A 20,259-nucleotide genomic window follows, 5' to 3' on the forward strand; every position below is an offset into this window, starting at 1 on the left:
GAGTCTAATAGACTGGATGAGGTCCATGATTAGCTCAAAAAAATAAATATTTTGTTTTCCAAGGATTGAATGACTGAAAAAAAAGATTTAGAAAATTTATTTTGTTGACAATTTTTCCAAGAAAATATGTCAAAAACAGACTAATTCTTTTTATAGTTCTGTAAATTTATTTTCCTTTTTAAAAAAAATTATATTATATAAGTCCAGAACTCCAACTCATCTTTTTTTAGCAAACAAGAAGAATATTATCTTGTTCAGATAATAAACAAATGCAAACGAAGCCCTAAACGAAATTACTGAAAACTTAACAGACCCTGTGGACCTGAGGAATGTATTCGGTACCTGATATCTTTGTATGCTCATAATAAGCTGGTTATGATATGACAACATTAGCAAAGGAGATTACAACATTCGCTAAAACCAAGCTCAAAATTGAGATGATTTAGAGACTACCCATATAGAAGACGTAAAGGTAACAACTGCTATTCACGTTGGATTATTCTAGATATGCTGTATCTCTGGATAAAGGGCAAAAAGAAAAAGGTGGCTTCCAGAGAAAAACAGCCCGAATCTCTTTACAAAAAAAGAACAAGAAAAAGAATATATGCCTTCCATAGTTACCTAGGAACTATAGTTACAATTATCAACCAAGAAATGCATAATTCACTTTATATTGTACATTGCTAATATCTTACCAATTCGCTACTCAACTCTGTCACTACCAATACAAAATAACTCCAATATGCCTAGTAAATTGGCATTTCAAGAAAAATGAGCAAAAAGATTAATATGCCAATATAAGGAAGCGGCAAATAATACACATCCAAAGGTCCAGTTGAGATTACCTATAATATAGTTTTAAGATTACAACAAATTTATAACATTACTGTAATAGAATATCAAAGAGCCTAATGTTTCAAAAAGTTGGACAGAAGTACTAGGTCTATCAAAACTGTTGCAGATTCAGAACTCAATCTCCTTTGCTTTTAAACTAAGCCTTCCTACATATTCTCTCTCATTGTCTACCTTTCAATCTTCGGTAGCTGCAAGAGTAGGACCAAGAATCAAATGAACCCCACCTCTTATAGCCCGTGTTGATAAAGGAGAAGTTTGTCTTCTAAAGACTCTCGACTTCAGAAATTCAAGGTATGCACAAACAGAAACTAAATGCAATTCCAAATAAAGAAATCACTCCACTTCCGCGATAATTCTTTTTTTACGTAATGGCTCCCTTGGCATGCTTCCTGGGGCACTGTGTGCCCTCCTCCTCTCTTCTTTTCTTCTATCAGCCTCGACGATAATACGTCTGAGTGAAGCTGCCTTGTATATTGGTTTCGGTAAGTGTCTATGCCTGCATAATCATCACCAAACAGAAAGAAGTGAGTGGTGTCTGTTCTTCAAGTCTTGAATCTCAGCACATAACTTGGAAAATAATTCTTTAAGAGACAATGTGCTAATCCATGACAGGTATATCAATCCCAGTTAAGGATTTCCGTTCTAGAAAAATAAGTATTGTCCAAGATAATCGAACGAGGTACATTCCTCTGCTAGAATGAGATATATATATTGTTAGAATGACTCAAGGTTTTGATGGATATGATGAGCGAGAATGAAAAGCTAAAACCAACATGAGGCCTGCCAAAAAAATTGATTGGGCTGTTCGGGGGGAATGGGGATGGGACTTCCTTCAGTGGCATTTATGTACTCCCTCCATCCCAAAATAAGTGTCATACTTTCCTTTTTTATCTGTCCCAAAATAAGAGTCCTCCTTCCTTTTTTAAACAATATATTTCACATCTTTCCATATATGTCCTTCAAGTTTTAAATTTCAAACTTAAACCTTCAAAACTTAAAAGGGCAATGCAGTAACTTTCTAGGCAGACAATGTATGTCCCACATGTCCCCTTAAAAATTACTACTCCCCAAACATGACACTAAAATTGGGACGGAGGGAGTAGTATTTTACCCTTTGTTGATAGTCCAGATAATATGAAAAACACCTGCCTTCCTTATATCCTCAAACAGGGATGATGACCCTTCAGATGGTAAAACATCCCAGTGTGTACTACCACTTATCAGTTGTGAGTCTCATAAAGCATAAACTAGCAGTTTTCGGTCACGTGCATGAACAATTTCTAGTCAGCCACATGTGGGCTCCACCACCAAAACTTCAGCGTTTGGATCAGATGGATCCATGTTGGAAAGGGCAAGGTTAATCAACTTTATGGGGGACAGAATTAGACTTTTTAAGTTCAAAAGTGATGGAAGTAGCTACATAGTAATTTTGGCGGCAAAATCACACATAGCCTCACAAATTGATCAAATGAATATCCAAGAAAAATAGCACATATGGATAAAAGGGAAATCTCACAGCAAAGCATATGGTGGCCCTCTTTCTAAAACCCTACACAATTGCAAAGAGCTCTCCAAATAACCAGAATCCCATTTTGGAACAATTGCTTCAAAATTAATAATACCTCACAATGCGCTTGACCTCAGGCTGGTTCTTGTAGCGATCCTTGACTTTTTCCATATACTCGTGCTTCTTACGTTCCCTGGGTAAAATCTGGATAGCAACATAAGTGGGTCAGCATTCAGCTTATGATGCAAAAAAATATGACACGATTTTAATTCAGAGCTACAAGACTGAAATATTAAAGCCAAAATGTAACAATTATCAGGGTGCTAGAGACAAATGCAACTGCTGTAGTCTGATATTTAGAGCCTGAAATTAACATAATTCTCTGTGCATTACCTTTCATGGATCTCATCCTTCAGAGACTCTGAACAATAGGAGCATTTATCGATATAAGGAACATAAAAAAGATGATCATTTCATGGCTATTGAGAATGAATCAACTCAGATGGCTCTCTCTTAATCTTCCTGACTTGCTCCTATGGAATTGAGGTTGAATAGATTATGACATGTTTTATTGATTTATTTGGTTTTTTCATCACTTTTTTTTTTTTTTTTTTCAATCAAGAAACCATATTAAAATTTTCTTAATCCTAAATGTCACCACTGAGACCAGGCACAAACACGAATTTAAATAACTAGGGTAAAAGTGTCAAAAGTAAAGATTGGAAAACAATAATTGCCATGGTGATTATATTTGGAAAGTGAACCAATTACAACTTTTTGCCTGAGTGAGTTCCATCTACAAATTGAAAATGATAAATCTCCAAAAATGTGACTCCAAGAGAATAACAGCCTCAAAATATAGCCACGGTTTGAACATTAGAATGGGAAATGGAAAGTGTCAGAAGGAAGAAATACATACAACTCCCATCTGTTCAGATGCTTTAGCTTTCCAAAGACGAAGGTTGGTGTCATCACTCCCCGAGATAACATAACTTGCATCACAGCTATATTTGACGCAAAATACCCTGTGTTGATAGTAAATTTCAGTCAGTACATATAATTAAGTAGTAAAATTAATATATCATCTCTCAACTGTACTAAAATACCATTCACTCTAGGATACAACAGTTATATCATTGAAACTGCAAGTTGTGCTTATGGGCCTGTAATGTACAGGGAAAACCCATAAAGGCTGTAAATTAAAGCTTTAATGTGGTACAGACCTTTGCATTCTCTTTGTGTGATAAATTTCCCTGCTGTGACCACCATTATACTGGAATATTCTCACCTGCAAAGGATACCACCATTAACTCACAGTGCCTTCTCTCATTAAAAATTATGAAGGAGCTAAAATTTCCCTGATTCACTAAATGAGAGAGAACTCACTGTTCTGTCATAAGATCCAGTCACAAATTCGCGACCAGTTGGTGAGTAATCAATATCCATCCTGCAAAAGAGTTGGAAAAGCATTGTCGTGGATAAATTGTCTAAAAGAAGGTGAGAAATAATTTTGATAAAAAAAAAAAAGGAAAGGAAAAAAAGAAAAAGAAAAAGAAAACATGCGATGCAATAATTATATATCTGCAATCTTACACTGCAGAAACATGATCTTTATGTACACATTTGGCTTCATCCAATTTTCTAGCATCATAGCTGTAGCAATTGCAGTCTTCGTTTGCCTACATTGACATAAAATGTAGATAACTAATAGGCAAGTACTAAAATGCTATATATAGGGAACTGCAGAGTTCAAATATCAAGTGGTGCATAGAATTAGGAGATCAGAGTGTTTCTCTGATTGGAGTCCAAACTTTTACAAGCCTACCAAATCAGGAAAATCCATACTGATTAGTTGGCAAGTAACATCATGCAACCCATATCTAGTTGGAGGACAAGGTAGGTTCATTTAGGAACTTATGCAAGTGAAAAGGTGATATCAATCAGGGCCAACCCATAACCACAAAGTTCTCGGTAGGTATTCTTACACAATTAATTTGCAGTATAAGTTCTACATCCTTCTATGGTGTCAATATCCAAAAATCTAACTACTGCTGATCATTGAGTAAAATATCATATATATGTGTGTGTGTGTGGGTGGGTGGGTGGGTGTGTGTGGGTGTGTAAAGAGGAATGGGATGGTAAGATGGGAACTGTTAATGATATAGTTTCTGTTATTGTGCTTACAGATGTGAAATTCATTGGCTCCATCGGATTCCAAGATATAGAATTAGTTTTTGTCTGTAACAAGAAAGAACAAGTCAGCATGAGCAAACTAAAGAGGTAAAATAGCATATGCATGTATATATTATACATAGGTCGCAGAAAATGAACCCAGAAAAATAACAAAGCAAGACAGCGTTACTAGGCAACCATGTTAAAGCGAAATCGGTATCATTGTCCAGCCATGACCGGTATAAATCAGTTTGCTAACACATTTAGTTTTTAATCAGAAACCAATAAGATTCACCACACCTAGTTTTAACATATATTTACATTTTGAAGGAAAAGTAAATTTAAGATTTTAACATCAATTCAACAAAAAAAAAAAATGCACATCTGAAACCATGATTCAGCAAACAGCCTTCTTTGTTTAATAATACATACCAAAGACCTTTCCTGTATTGATGTAAGTGTTACAATCTTTGTTAAACAATCATCCATATTTGTTTGAAAAGATCCTGAAAACCATGAATTGGAAATCCCTCTCTGAAGAAGAAAATTTGAAGGAATTGGAGCATTCTAAAATATATGGACATAAAAACAACGAATCATCAATCACTCCATGAAGAAGAGACTTTCCAGTAATTGAAGCTTCCCCAGGAATATGGAAAAGAGAGGGAGGGAGGGAGGGAGGGGGCAAGAGAGAGAGAGAAAACAAGTTTCAATCTATTACAAAGAATTGTCATTATCCTATGAACAGTCAGGCAAGTGACATACATATGTACAGAGATAGACAATTTAGCACCTGCATAACTTCTAGGTATCAACTTGTCAATCAATCGATTTCCAAATTAAACCTTTTCTAAAAGACCATTCTACTTTGTTTTAATAATAAAATAAAAAAATTCAACAACACAGAATTTCATTATAAATAAATTATCATACGCAATTCAGGAAAAAAAAATCATTTGAAGAGTTATTGTAGTAGCAGGTACAACACCAACCAAAAAGCCAAGAAAGAAGAAGGAAATCTACAAAATTTGGTATGAGTCATGTTTTTTGACACTATTCATTTGGCGAGAACATCAATCAATATATGCAACATAATGCTTCAAAAAAATTTAGTAGAATTTACTTATTAAAATATATATAGAGTAGATTTTACAACTATATAAAAAATTAAAAACTATGATAAGAAAACATGATATAAATACCCTCATGATAATCTTCCTTCCCGGTGAAGACATTCGCAGATCATATATTGTTATGCTACGGTCACTACAAAAAGAGAAAAAAAATAAAAGATGGCTAGCATAAGTAAACTAAGTGATTACAGAATACAAAATTCATAATGTAAGGGTAACAAAATTAAATAACCAAGTCAATCTGATTATGGAGCTCATTAGAAAAATAGAAATATGAGAATAATAACTGATTAATAAAGTCGATAATAAACGTATCAAATCATTATACACATCATTTTCCATGCAAGAAAACATTTATATGTCAGACCCCAACACAAATCTTATGTCCTAGTGTTACTTTGAAGGCATTGGAAGAACAGCATAAAGTTCAAGTTTTTTTTTTTCGTTCAATAAAAACTAGCATCATTATGTTAAAACTAAAAAAGAGATTCTAATTTGATTGAATGAGGGAATCAAGAATATCTAATAAACTTATTTCAAAAGAGAATTTTTTTTTTTTTTTTGATAAATTTTTCAAAAGAGAATATTGAAAATGAGAAGTAATTGATTCAATGTAGTGAGGTCATGCGAAAAAGGAAAAGCTCTAATTTAGTTAAAGATTAGGATTAAACCCTCTAATTCATTGGGTATCCACTTTCCATGAAAATTATACTTGTATTGTGCATCTTCCTTGAAGTCCATTGGATTATTTTGCTTCAATGGTGGTTGCCGCTTGCAAGAGATGGTACTGCTCAAGATTTTAAAACAATTTTAAAATGTACTGAAAAAAAGTTTTGTGGTCCTTAATGTATATCTTCTACAAGAGAAACTACTTCTATTTTTTCAAGTCTTCTTTACTTTTGTCTAAGTCCCACACTGGGAGAAGGCAAAGAGAAGATGTGAGCATTTGGAAATATAAAAAGCCTTTTCACATCTTCTTTACCATTTGTCCAATCCCACATTGAGAAAAGACAAAGAAGATATGAGCACTAGTGAATATAAAAATCCATCACATAGGAGCGCAAGGAAAATGTTCCTAAGTGACATGTGCTTGTTCTGGGCTAAGGCCATGTGAAAAAGGAAAAGCTCTAATTTAGTTAAAGATTGGGATTAAACCCTCTAATTCAATGGGCGTCCACTTTCCATGAAAATTATACTTGTTTTGTGCATCTTCCTTGCAGTCCATTGGATTCTTCTGCTTCAGTGGTGGTTGCAACTTGCAAGAGATGGTACTGCTCAAGATTTTTTAACAATTTAAAAATGTACTGAAAAAAAGTTTTGTGGTCCTTAATGTATATCTTCTACAAGAGAAACTACTTCTGTTTTTTCAAGTCTTCTTTACTTTTGTCTAAGTCCCACATTGGGAGAAGGCAAAGAGAAGATGTGAGCATTTGGAAATATAAAAAACCTTTTCACATCTTCTTTACCATTTGTCCAAGTCCCACATTGAGAAAAGGCAAAGAAGATATGAGCACTAGTGAATATAAAAATCCATCACATAGGAGCGCAAGGAAAATGTTCCTAAGTGACATGGGCCTGTTCTAGGCTAAAAAAGATGAACAGGCCCATTTTAAATTAATCAGCCTGGTTCTTTAATAGTACCGGCCGGTTCGGTCATAGAAACGGCTGGTTCTCTAAGAATCGGCGGATTCATATGCAATTCTTGACTCTCCAGTATCCGGAGACCCAAAATAGCGAACTGGCCGGTTCGCCAAACCATGCATATATTCCTTCCCACTTTAATCTCCTCGTGAAGTAAGAATTATGGCATACTTAGGGCCCTCGGCAACAACTTTTGTTTTGTATTTTCTATTGTGGAATGCAAAGAAACAGCTAAAAGGATCGAAAATGTGTTTGGTTTTGTTGTTGCAGCTTTGTAAAAGTTGGTAACACTTCAAAAAGACGGAAAAATAGAAGTAATAAAATCTCGCTTCCAAGTGCTTGGATGTAAGGCATTGTACTTGCATCTATATAGATACACATATGTATACACACATATATGCATTTGTATATATACATATACATACATACATCTATATATATATATATATATATATATATATATATTTTAATGATCTCTTGCTCCCTGTCATGGAGAGATTTGTGTGTGATTCACATCTTGTCTGTTGAACAGCTGTATTTCAAAGTCAATTTCCTTATTAATTTAAGCATCCTTACGCAACAAAACCACCCTTTTTGATGTATGAACATCAGTTACAGAAAGGGATGCTTAAATACAGTAAGAGTAGAGAAACTGGAAAACATACAACTGCTGTCATACACAAATCTCCCTCCACGATGGGGAGCAGATAATTTTTGTGCACACGTACAAACATATATATATAAATACATATACAAATATATATACATACATTCCAGATATGTATATAGATACAGATATATACACACATTCTTAATTAGCAACTCAGAGCATTTGGGTTTCAAAACACATTTTTTATTTTATGCTTCCAAACTATCTGCAACAAATATACATTACCAAACATGTTTAATTTTTTGTAAACCATTAATAAACCAAAAAAACTGATTCTAATTTCTAGGAAACAAAAAATAGAAAAAATAACACTGGCCAAACCACCCCTAAATAACTAAATAAAGTAGTAAGTCTTTAGTACCACTACATTCAAACTTAAAAGCTAACAAAACTTCCAATATTGTTAAAAGCATCAGCCAGATACTGGTTTGGGATTTCTACATGGAATTTCAAGTATCACCAACAAAGGCAGTATTCCTTTACCTTGGTCAAAAGCTCTCATCATGAAATGATGGCTTCTACAAACTATAAATGATACTAGTCTATAAATTATAGCGAAGCACAGAAAAACCAGCATATTTGTAAATCGAATTGATGAAATACTACATACTCAAGAGACACACACAAAAAGTGAAGTACAACAAATACAACATAATTGAAATATTTTAAATCAATTAAGAACTTTTAATTACTATTCAATCATGTATCTGCATGGGCAATCATATGATAATTAATCTTTTAGTTGTATAGCCGTACATACCTAGCTGATGTTGCCAAGATGTTTGGTTCTCCAGGATTAAATCGAACAGATAAAACTGTATCCTTTCCCCATTCAAAACTGTTCACCGGCTGGGACCTGTTTATGGCAGACATACCACATGTAAAATAGTACTTAAGTATTCAAGGAGAGAAAAAATAAAAAACCAGATCAAAACCTATTGTGATCCCATATATCTACTTGGGCACCAGCTGTGGCAAACAGCTCGCCATTCCATTGGTGATCAACGGCCCTAGAAAATAGAAATTAATAAACAGGTTTAAGATCAAAAAGGAAATTGAAAACTAATGGCATTATAATGATACCATAATAATTGAACATATGGAAACTAAAAAAGGAAGCCTTACCAAAACGCATTCTTCCAAACATAAACTGCCAATGGCTGAAAGTTTAAATTGCATATTGTTCAGACAGGTTGGAAGGAAATATACAATTTTTTTAATAGCATAACAAATAAGTACATGAAAATAGATTAAAGCACTTACCTTGGCAGAATTATCATATGAGTCAACTGACATAGTAGCAGAAGGAACATTCCAGAGTCTGACACTGAAACGAAAAGGTTCAAGTTTTACAAATGATACAGATATTCTCCAAGACAGATGCATAAATTCACATTACTACCTCACAGTAAAAGCTACATCAGAAAAAATTTTGCTTACCTGCAATCAGTCCCACATGATACAAGAATGCGCCCATCAGTAGATGCTGTCAAACCACGTACAGCACCTTGGTGACCAGGAAACTGACAAACTGTCCGCCTATTTTCATAATAAAAAATAATTTTTCAAACATATAGGACAATAACTTCATTAAGATAAATTTGTTTTCTTTGGTGTGAATTTGCAATCATAAACTACATATCATGACTATTTCATTAGTTAAAAAGAATTTAAAATAAACTAATGCTGCATGAATACAACGAATAAGAAAAAACAAAGATTTCATAAACAAGAAAAAAATGGCAAAATTTAAAACTTCATACAGTACCTGCTTTCGACCTTCAATCAAGTGTTCTTTTATACTTATTGTAGGTCAATTTGTTTCTGAACGATTCACAATTTGTTATATTCTAAAAATCAAGGGTATTATAGAATTCCAAAATTTGCTAGATATGGGATGTAGTAGTGGTCCAAGTGTCCAGTTACGGATAAAGTCATGTATTGGGTTTTTATCTGCAGTCTTTAATAGGGGAGAAAAAAATCAGAAGCCAAGTATTACTTGGGAGTCTTAGTCCTACTAGAATTAGATGTCGGCTTACATATATCCATTAAATCATTCAATTAAATAGAGTTTATAACGAAATTTTGAAGGCAGCCACTTTCTTAAAATAATGTCAAACGTTACATTTGCAACAAGTTTGCCGCTCCCAGCAACCTAGCCACCTGGGACAAAAATGAATAATGGCCACTATCAAAAAAGTGTTTCAAGTTAAGACTCCTAAATTCTTGTTCGTCCTTTCTTATTCTCTCCATGTCTGTGAGAACCACTCACAGGTTATGGCCACAACTCCAGAGCATTTATCCTCCAAAATACCAACTAACAAGCCTCATCAACTCTAACCTTTACCCCTACATTGCAGCCTTCAATTTAGCACAAAAATATACAGTACTTTCTTTCAGAATATCCAGCAACTATTTCTCTGCAATTTCTACAGCCTGTCACGCTAGGAAGCACGGACACTCCTAATATGGCGAAGAATCCGTGTCCGACACGTGTCGGACACAAACACGAGTCGGACACGCCCCAACACGTGTGGACACGACAAAATCCGTGTCTAGAAATTTTTTTTTTTTTTTTTTAATTTTCAGACACGGTGCGGAAACTCCGTGGACACGCCATTGCAGTGTGTCCAACACGCGTGTCCTATTTTAGGGGTCCAACACTTTTTTTTTTTTTTTTTTTTTTTTTTTTTTGATGAATTTGTTTTCCTCTTCTTCATCCTTGATATCATTTCAGCTGTTGCATGTGACTTGTGATGAAATATGAATTAATTCTTGATTTAATTTCAGCTGCTGTGAGTCTGTGACTTACTGACTTGTAAACACGTATGAATTTATTTCATTCTTTCCTTGATGAGTCGTTCATTGCTGTCCTTTCTTTGGTTGACTGCTGTGCTTACTGCTTTCGTTGCTGACTGCTGTAACTATGGTTAAACAATCACGAATGTTATGACTATGCTATTGTATTTGGAGTAAAGTTGCAATGATGATTAAATGATATAAGTTATCATTCTAATGTCTTGTTTTTTATTTGGTTTATGATTTAGTGTTGTTCTCTTATAGTTCATTAGTTGACTTGCGTATTTTTTTTATTGTGAGGTTGATGAAAAATAGTAGAACGCTTAATTTTTAAAGTACTACATCACATATATAAATATATATATTATTCGCCGTGTCCCCGCCGTATCCGTGTCCTAATTTTTTAGGATTTGCCGTGTCGCCTTGTCCGTGTCGTGTCGTGTCGTATCCGTGTCCGTGCTTCTTAACTGTCACGTATAGATACCATTCTAATTAACATCCCCTCTTATTTACAGACCCTCCAACCTTTCTTCCATGTGCTTAAACCATGAAGTCTACAAACTTGACTGACCTAATCCCTCCGTTAAATAAAGTGCACACAACACTATTCTAGATTTGTACATCAAGCAAATTAAAAGAAAAGAAATTAAAGTCAACCCTGGGAATGTGCTCTAGACACCTAAAAAAGCCCCAAGCAGAATTAGTTTTATATGGAACAATAATCTTACAATGACTGGTATGTGAAATTTAGATGACCCTTTATGTAATAACTAATAAGTAAAAATTAGGGAAACCTTTAAACCTTGGGGGGAAGGGGGAAGGGGGAATAGGGTTATTCAATCCAAGTCACCATAATTTTTTCAAACGAAATGGATCATCTTGAGTTTTATATATTTTATACAGCATACAGTGTGAAACTAAGGAAGGAAACAAGGACGGTGAAGATGGATAGATAGAGAGAGAGAGAAGATAGGAGAGGAAACAAGGACGGTGAAGATAGATAGATAGAGAGAGAGAGAGCGAAGATAGGAGAGGAAACAAGGACGGTGAAGATAGATAGATAGATAGATAGAGAGAGAGCGAAGATAGGAGAGGGAGGTCCCACCAATTCCATTCGTCTGACACACACAAAATAAATAAAATAAAAAACAAAAATAAAAAACAATAGGAATGATAAAAGAAGAAAATAACAAAGAGGATGCAAACGCAACAAGCAAGCCTCTTTAATGTAAGAGAAAAGACATAGAGATGGCAAGAAGAAGAAGAGAGAGAGAGGCTTCACCAAAATAATCACTCTTATTAACAAGTTCCCATGAATACCACTTTTTCTCCTCAAAAAAGCCTATTTATCGACCACACAAAGAACTAGCAGCATGTCATTACTTGCTAACTTAACAATACCCAACTTAGTAACAGTTTAAACCCCTAAAATTCCATTCCTAGAACCCTACAAACGTAAAACATAAGAAAATACAACAATAATGTTTAAAAAAAAAAAAAAACTCCTAATTAAACTCTAATAACCATAACATAGAAGCTTTCATATCATTTTTCTCATGGTCCCATGCTCAGTAGCCTTAAAAGACATACTCCGCCCGCAATCAAAGGTCTTTAATATCAGGCTGCATCACAAATGAAAAGGGGAATACATATAAGCAGACAAACTAGATTAATTTGCCCAAATTGCTCTGCCGGGACTGCAATCCAGCTTGGAAATATAGGAGAGCTCATTAAACCAAGATTTTGGAATAAAGTATTTGTTCAATGAAAATTGGTGGGGACTAGATCAGCCAGTCAAGTCAAAAGCTATACATTCCTATGCATTATATTTGCTAAAAGAACTTTGTCTATCTTTTCCAAATATCCAAACAAAATATTAAACATGCTTTCGTGAAGTATCAAACATAAACTCAGCATCCAAAGGAATCTTCTGCATAAAAGGAATATATATATATATATATATATTAAAAAATATGGAAAGAAAGAAAACAAAGAAAATCCTCCAGCCCCTTTGATAGAGAACAGTGGCAGCAGCCTCTTAAGGGATATAAAAGGCGTGGCAAGGAGGGTTCTAAGGCTCAAACCTTAATTTGGCACATGCTAGACGATGGGTCCACTTGGAGTCTTGCATAATTAGGGGGATTTGGTCAAATCCCCCTAATTATGCAAGACTCCAAGTGGAAGCTACCATAATTATGCAATTGACCAAATCCCCCTAATTATCCTTTAATTTGGCACATGGCAAGAAATGAAGGCAAAGATTCGAGAGAAATACATGCCGGCCAATTACCATGACAAACTGTGTGATCAACTTATCAATCTAAAGCAGGGCAGCCTGTCAGTCGCAGAATATATGCAAAGATTTGATGAGTTAAAGACTAGAAGTCAAGTTGTGGAAGACCCGCGGCAAACACTTGCAAGATTCAAGGCTGGTCTAAGGTCTGATATCAGAAGGGAATTCCTTCGCCAGTCATTATATGGTGTTGAACATGCTTTTCAGGTTGCATTGGACATGGAGGAATACTTGAGTTATCAAACGGCTCGAAGATCTGGATATCAAACCTGGGATGCAGCACCCAAGAAGTCCAGTGATCGAAATCGCAGCACACAATCAGTAACAACGCAGCCGACTGGTGGAAATGCTGGATCAAAACTGCCCTTTTCTAACATGGCTGATCCTAAAGGGAAGAGTATTGTGGCCAACAAAGGTAGTGGAAGGAGTAACAAGTGCTTCAAATGTGGAGAAACAGGTCTCATGGCATACCAATGTCCAAAGAAAAATTTACACATTGGGATAATGCCTGAAGAAGAGCCTGAAGAACATGGGGGAGAGGACAATGGGAACATGTTTGACTATGGAATCTACAACCCTGATGATCTAGAAGAGGATGAAGATGTGCCATCAATCTCCGTTGTGAGGCACATCCTTGCAGCCCCTAAAGTTGAAGATGAAGATTGGCGGCGCACATCTATTTTTCAAATGCTAGTTCGTTGTGGAAATCAAGCTCGGTCACTATTGATGGCGGAAGTTGCATGAATGTTGTGTCTGTAGCCACGGTTGAGCGCCTCAAGCTTTCAGTCCAACCACATCCACAACCATTCAAAATGGCGTGGATAGATAGTACTTCTATTCCGGTAACTCAACGTAGTCTCGTTTCTTTCTCTTGTGGAGCTTATAATGATTCTGTTTGGTGTGATGTAATTCCCATGAAAGTGACACATATTCTTCTTGGGCGGCCTTGGATTTATGATCGAGATGTGTATCATTGTGGGAAGGAGAAAACATACACTTTCTTGATTAACAACAAGCAAATTATTTTGAAGCCTATGTCCTCAGCTGAAATGGAGAAATATAAAGGTGGACAGGCTGTAGATGATGCGAAAAACAAGAAAAAGCCCCTCAATCTCCTTTCCAAGAAGAGGTTTCAATTGGAAAGTAAAGAGATGGGTGTTGTATATGCTGTTGTAGCAAGGGAAATCAAAGAAACTGCTGCTGTTCATGATTCTTCAATGCCATCAGAGGTCGCCAATTTGCTGTCAGATTTCTCAGATTTATCTCCTGAAGATCTCCCTAATGAACTCCCTCCTCTACGTAATATCCAGCATGCGATCGACTTGGTACCGGGATCTCCATTGCCTAACCTTCCAGCTTATCGTTTGAATCCAAGCAAGCATGCCGAGCTTTTGAGGCAAGTTAATGAGCTGCTGTCCAAAGGATTTATCCGGGAAAGCTTAAGTCCTTGTGCTGTCCCAGCTTTGCTCACACCAAAGAAGGATGATAGTTGGCGCATGTGTATTGACAGTCGCACCATCAACAAGATTACAATCAAGTATCGGTTTCCTATTCATCGAATCGATGATTTGCTAGACATGGTGGCTGGTTCTTGTATATTTTCAAAGATAGATCTGAAAAGTGGCTACCATCAAATTCGCATAAGGCCCGGGGATGAATGGAAGACAGCTTTCAAGACAAAAGATGGACTCTACGAGTGGCTTGTTATGCCATTTGGTCTTTCCAATGCCCCTAGTACATTCATGCGCTTCATGACTCAGGTATTGCGGCCCTTTATTGGTCGTTTTCTGATTGTTTATTTAGACGAAATTTTAATCTAAAGCAAAACGAGGGAGGAACATATTTCCCACCTTCAACAAGTTATGAGAGTTCTCTGCCAAGAGAAGCTTTACATGAACTTGAAGAAGCGTTCCTTCATGTTGCCGAGTGTGGTGTTTTTGGGCTTTGTTGTTTCTTCCAAAGGGGTAGAAGCTGATCCTGATAAAGTGAAAGCAATTCTAGATTGGCCAATTCCCAACACATTGCAGGAAGCACGGAGTTTTCATGGGCTAGCTTCATTCTATCGGCAATTTATTAGAAATTTCAGCACAATAATGGCCCCTATCACCAATTGTATGAAGAACAGCCAGTTTGTTTGGACAAACGCAATAGCAGAGGCTTTCGAAGAAGTGAAGAAAAGAATGACTGCAGCTCCTATTTTACGCCATCCAGACTTCTCAAAAGTGTTTGAAGTTGCATGTGATGCTTCACAGGTCGGAATTCGAGGCGTACTCAGTCAAGAAGGACATCCGGTTGCATATTTTAGTGAGAAACTTAATGAAGCAAAGCAAAGGTATTCCACTTATGACAGAGAATTTTACGCTGTGATTCAAGCACTTCGCTACTGGCGTCATTACCTTCTTTTTAGGGAGTTCGTTTTGTATTCTGATCACGAGGCCCTCAAATATATTAACTCCCAAAGGAAGTTAAGCCACCGACATGGGAAGTGGGTTTCATTCTTGCAAGAGTACTCATTTGTCATCAAACATAAAGCTGGTGTTGAGAACAAGGCAGCCGATGCACTTAGCCGAGTTGTTCATATTCTTGCCTCCATGGCTGTTCAAGTTCTTGGTTTCGATATGCTTAAACGAGATTACTTATCTTGCACGGACTTTAGCATCATACATGCTGATTTGATAGCTGGACAGCAGGGTACATATCCTGATTATTCGGTACATGATGGTTATCTCTTCAAAGGAACTCAACTTTGTTTGCCTAAGACGTCTCTTCGTGACATGTGATATGGGAGTTGCATGCTGGTGGGGCAGTAGGTCATTTTGGAAGAGATAAGACTATTGCCATGGTGGAAGATCGTTTTTTTTTGCCAAGTTTGAAACGAGATGTGGCCAAAATTGTTTCTCATTGCAAAACTTGTCAAATATCCAAGGAAAGAAAGAAAAATACAGGTTTATATACGCCACTCCCAGTCCCTCATGAGTCGTGGCAAGATTTAAGCATGGACTTTGTTCTTGGGTTGCCTAAAACAAGTCGCAGTCATGATGCTATATTTGTTGTTGTGGATCGTTTTTCAAAAATGGCACACTTCATTCCTTGTTCCAAGACATCCGATGCTGTCCACATTGCCAAGCTTTTCTTTCAAGAAGTTGTTCGGCTTCATGGATTGCCAAACACCATTGTTTCTGATCGAGATACAAAATTTATGAGTTATTTTTGGCGCACATTATGGAAGATGCTGAATACAAGGCTGAAGTTTTCCTCTTCTTTTCACCCCCAAACTGACGGCCAAACTGAGGTTATTAATCGCAGCTTGGGTGATTTGCTTCGCTATCTTGTTGGTGACCATATTAGTAGCTGGGACCAGATTCTTCCTATGGCTGAATTTGCCTACAACAGTTCTGTAAACAGATCCACAGTGCGCAGCCCGTTTGAGATTGTGACAGGTTTATGTCCTCGGAAACCAATTGACTTAGTTCCTTTACCAATTGTGGCACGCCCTAGTGCTGAAGCTGATGCTTTTAATAAGCATACCAGAGACATCCATGCGGAAGTTCGAAGGAAGATTGCACTAAGCAATGAGACTTACAAAACACAAGCTGATTTGCGGAGGAAGATTGCTGAATTTGAGGAAGGAGATATGGTTATGGTGCGAATAAGACCGGAATGATATCCTAAAGGTGCTTATAAGAAGCTTCACGCAAAGAGTGCTGGCCCATACAAAGTTCTCAAGAAAATTAGCTCCAATGCTTATGTTCTTGACCTACCAGAAGAGATGGGTATCAGTAAAGTCTTCAACATTGAAGATCTCACCTTGCATTCAGGCCATTTTGCTGATCCATTTCTTGTTGATCCTACCACTCGCCTTCCCCCAGCCCCACATGTAAAGGAGGAAATAGAAGATGTTGTTGATCATCAACTTGTTTCAACAAGAGCTGGCGGTTATCAAAAATTCCTCGTTAAGTGGAAAGGACGGCCACTTTCTGATTGTACATGGATTAGCGATAGTGAGTTCCAACATCTAGCTCCAGACCTCTATGAACAATTTCATGCATTTATCTCGCCGGGGTCGAGTTTTTCCAAGCTGGGGAGAATTGATAGAGAACAGTGGCAGCAGCCTTTTAAGGTATATAAAAGGCGTGGCAAGGATGGTTCTAAGGCTCAAACCTTAATTTGGCACATGCTAGACGATAGGTCCACTTGGAGTCTTGCATAATTAGGGGGATTTGGTCAAATTGCATAATTATGGTAGCTTGCATCAATTTCAATCAAATTGCATCCGTCCATAGTAATTACTTTTATTATGCTAGAGTCAAATATTGATTACCTCAATTACGGGGTGATTACTTTTATTATGCTACAGAGTCAACTTTTGATTACCTCAATCATGGGGTAATCTAAGGGTCATAAGTTGCTATAAGAAGGGTATGATGTAAACTTGCTAAGGCAATCAAGGAATGAATAAAAATATCTTTGAGATTTCTTTGCAAGTGATTCACAATTTGTGAGGGTGTGAGGCCTTCTCTAGGTGTGATACCTGGACCTGTTGGTGTGATTCCAGTAGGTTTTTGTTGTTTTCAATCATTTCTCTCTACTAATATTTTGAACCATAGCTCTGTTTATTTTAATTAACAACCACTTCTCCTTTGGTTTTCTACATTTCTACTATCAAACCTCCAAATTTCTGCCCTAGTTCTTGAACTTTCAGACTCTGAATTCTTTGAGTTCTTAGCTAATTAAGGCTGCTCTCTTGTCTACATCACCCTTCCACTATGAATACACACATACACAATTATACACACTACACATAATTTACAAGAAGTGCAAGTCGATTACAATAGAAAAGATAAAGGCATGGCAAAAGCTAAGAGTTTATTTGATCATCATGATAGAAAAAGTTCATTAATATGATGTATTGGTATTACCTGGATGCCATATCCCAAAGGCGAATATCTGCAAAAATAAAAGGAATATTAATATGCTTAAAAAACATAAACTAAACAGTATATTGTAATATATATTAATAAAGAACACCGTAATTTGATTGAAAAATTAATCATTGATAGATGGCTACACTATCAGCAGATAGCACAATTCAAATTAATTTTATTCAGTATCAAAATTTAGAAGTTACTTCAACCTGTAAGCACAACTAGAAACAAGCCACATGAAACTACATATTAAGCAAAGGTACTTTCTGGCTGGCATTTCTTACACCAACATCTAAATTTGGAGAGCAAACATCAAAGCAATTGTTTGCTCAAAGAAAACTAAATACTTTGAAAAAAAAAAAATGGTGCCCAGGCTTTTACAAATTCAATTACTGAGAAATTGAACTTTTACAGCAACCTCATCACCCCACTACATTACAACATATCTAATTAAGTTTTAATTTCAAACGGTATGAAAATTAACCAAATAACCATGTCACCAAGTTACCTCCATCCATAGAACCAGAAAATATTCCTTTCAAGTGATTCGGGTTCTTTGCCATACATGATACTGCATCTATATGACCGTCCATTGCTCCAATAAAAGGTCTTGCAAATATCTGATGACTCATAAAACAAAATAAAACCATGATATTACACACGCATAAATGAAGAAAAAAATAAAAAATAAAATAAAACTAAAAATGGAACAATTTTATTCAAAATAAAATTACCTTCTCTAATTTAGCAGCACTAACAGCCCGAACGTATTCAATCGCCTTCTCTTGAGTTCGAAGCTTGGGATCAAAATTACGAAAGACCCTCTGATCCAATTTCAAATACAACACAAAATTATACTTTTAGTGAAAGCGTAACAGAGTATATACCAAATGCTATGTACAGAGATAGGGAGAAACTATGAAGTTTATATTAGCAATCACCTGAAGATCCTGACTTCGTTCACGAGTAAATTCATCTGTTGAACGTGATATGACTTTGACCTTCATTCCGTCTGTCTCTAGGGTTTTGAATACGATTGAAGGAAAGAGAGTATAGAGCCCACCGTGTGAAAGAAGCAAAAGCCCTAGTAAGAGATCGTAAAACCCTAGCGTGAGAACAGAAGAGAAGCTTAGAGAGAGAGAGAGAGAGAGAGAGGGTGGTAGCAGACAGCATCCCACGAAGATAAAAGCATCCAGCACAAAACTACGTCGTTTTGCTCTGAGAATCTTTTTACCAGAATAAAAATACTGCACTAATTCAATAAAATAATAGGATAATAAAAAAGATTAAGCGCAAAAAAATCCCTTAAACTATGACCGTTTTTACAAATTACCTCTTGAATTAAAATCGCCCTCTAAATTATTAATTTGTTACAATTAAGAACAAATTAATCACAAAAGACTATTTGACCTCTTTTCATTAAAATTTTATTTCTTATTAAATTATTTTTATTATCTTCTCTCTTATATAAATAATAATTATACTATTTACCTTAATTTTATTTTTAGTATTAATTTATCATAAAAATGAAAAAAATAGATAAATAGATTTGTAAGTATCATTTTCTAAATTGATTAACTTATTATTATAACTTTATTATTTAAAATAAAACGTATTATAATACCTTCTTTTCGTGTTATATATTCATTAAAAATTAAAAAATTAATTGATTTTTTCTACTAAATTTTTTTATTTTAATAATTAAATAAATAAATTGAAAGTAAATTTATGCAAATTTAATATAAAAAAAATATATCTCATTAAGTTAGTATGAATTTTTTCATAATTTATGTAAATTTTTTCATAATTTATTTAAATAAGAAATATATATTAAATGTAATTCAATAAGAAGGGGTATTATGGTCCTTTAATGAACTATAGTATAATCCTTAAAGTATGTTGTAACAAAATGAAATAGTTTAGGGGGGGTTTTTATGCACAAAATATGATTCAGGGATTATTTGAAATTTTTTTTGCACTTATACTCTAATAATAAAAATTGCGTACCAAATTCATCTCCACAGTTTTGCTCAATCAGCAACCAACACACACAATCCCAATAATTTACCTGAATGATTCGATCGGACAAAGAATCAACTTAAGGATTTTTTTTTTTTCCCATAAACACAGTCGCACAGCATTCGAATACTCAACTTCAACTTTGAATTCTAATTCTGATGAAGTGACTCGGCTTTGAAGCATGACACGTGAGAAAGCCTTGTATTGGACGCAACCTCAAACACTTGTCCAACACATGCTAGACG

General features: G+C 35.6%; 1 protein-coding gene across 2 annotated transcripts in view; it reads right to left on the reverse strand.

Annotated features, from left to right (window-relative positions):
- Positions 1 to 774: 774 nt before the first annotated feature.
- LOC132308916 (uncharacterized) overlaps positions 775 to 20,259 on the reverse strand; it is a 31,535-nt gene continuing 12,050 nt past the window's right edge. Inside the window, exons 1-17 of one of the 2 annotated variants that reach the window (XM_059807214.1) lie at positions 18,937 to 19,150; positions 18,730 to 18,819; positions 18,504 to 18,615; positions 17,990 to 18,017; positions 9,419 to 9,517; positions 9,242 to 9,305; positions 9,104 to 9,138; positions 8,914 to 8,988; positions 8,739 to 8,834; positions 5,737 to 5,800; positions 4,547 to 4,600; positions 3,956 to 4,041; positions 3,749 to 3,809; positions 3,586 to 3,650; positions 3,282 to 3,387; positions 2,478 to 2,566; positions 775 to 1,351 (exon numbers count right to left, since the gene is read on the reverse strand). In XM_059807214.1, the coding sequence (XP_059663197.1) occupies positions 1,189 to 1,351; positions 2,478 to 2,566; positions 3,282 to 3,387; positions 3,586 to 3,650; positions 3,749 to 3,809; positions 3,956 to 4,041; positions 4,547 to 4,600; positions 5,737 to 5,800; positions 8,739 to 8,834; positions 8,914 to 8,988; positions 9,104 to 9,138; positions 9,242 to 9,305; positions 9,419 to 9,517; positions 17,990 to 18,017; positions 18,504 to 18,615; positions 18,730 to 18,819; positions 18,937 to 19,002 (1,353 nt within the window). In that variant the 5' untranslated portion in view covers positions 19,003 to 19,150 and the 3' untranslated portion in view covers positions 775 to 1,188. Of the gene's footprint in view, positions 1,352 to 2,477; positions 2,567 to 3,281; positions 3,388 to 3,585; positions 3,651 to 3,748; positions 3,810 to 3,955; positions 4,042 to 4,546; positions 4,601 to 5,736; positions 5,801 to 8,738; positions 8,835 to 8,913; positions 8,989 to 9,103; positions 9,139 to 9,241; positions 9,306 to 9,418; positions 9,518 to 17,989; positions 18,018 to 18,503; positions 18,616 to 18,729; positions 18,820 to 18,936; positions 19,151 to 20,259 lie in introns of those variants that run through there. The other variant, XM_059807215.1, reaches the window with a different exon arrangement.

Source organism: Cornus florida, unplaced genomic scaffold, assembly GCF_030987335.1.
Source record: "Cornus florida cultivar Cherokee Brave unplaced genomic scaffold, ASM3098733v1 CherokeeBrave_3.0.0_Hap2_Chr05, whole genome shotgun sequence".
Lineage (NCBI taxonomy): Eukaryota > Viridiplantae > Streptophyta > Magnoliopsida > Cornales > Cornaceae > Cornus > Cornus florida.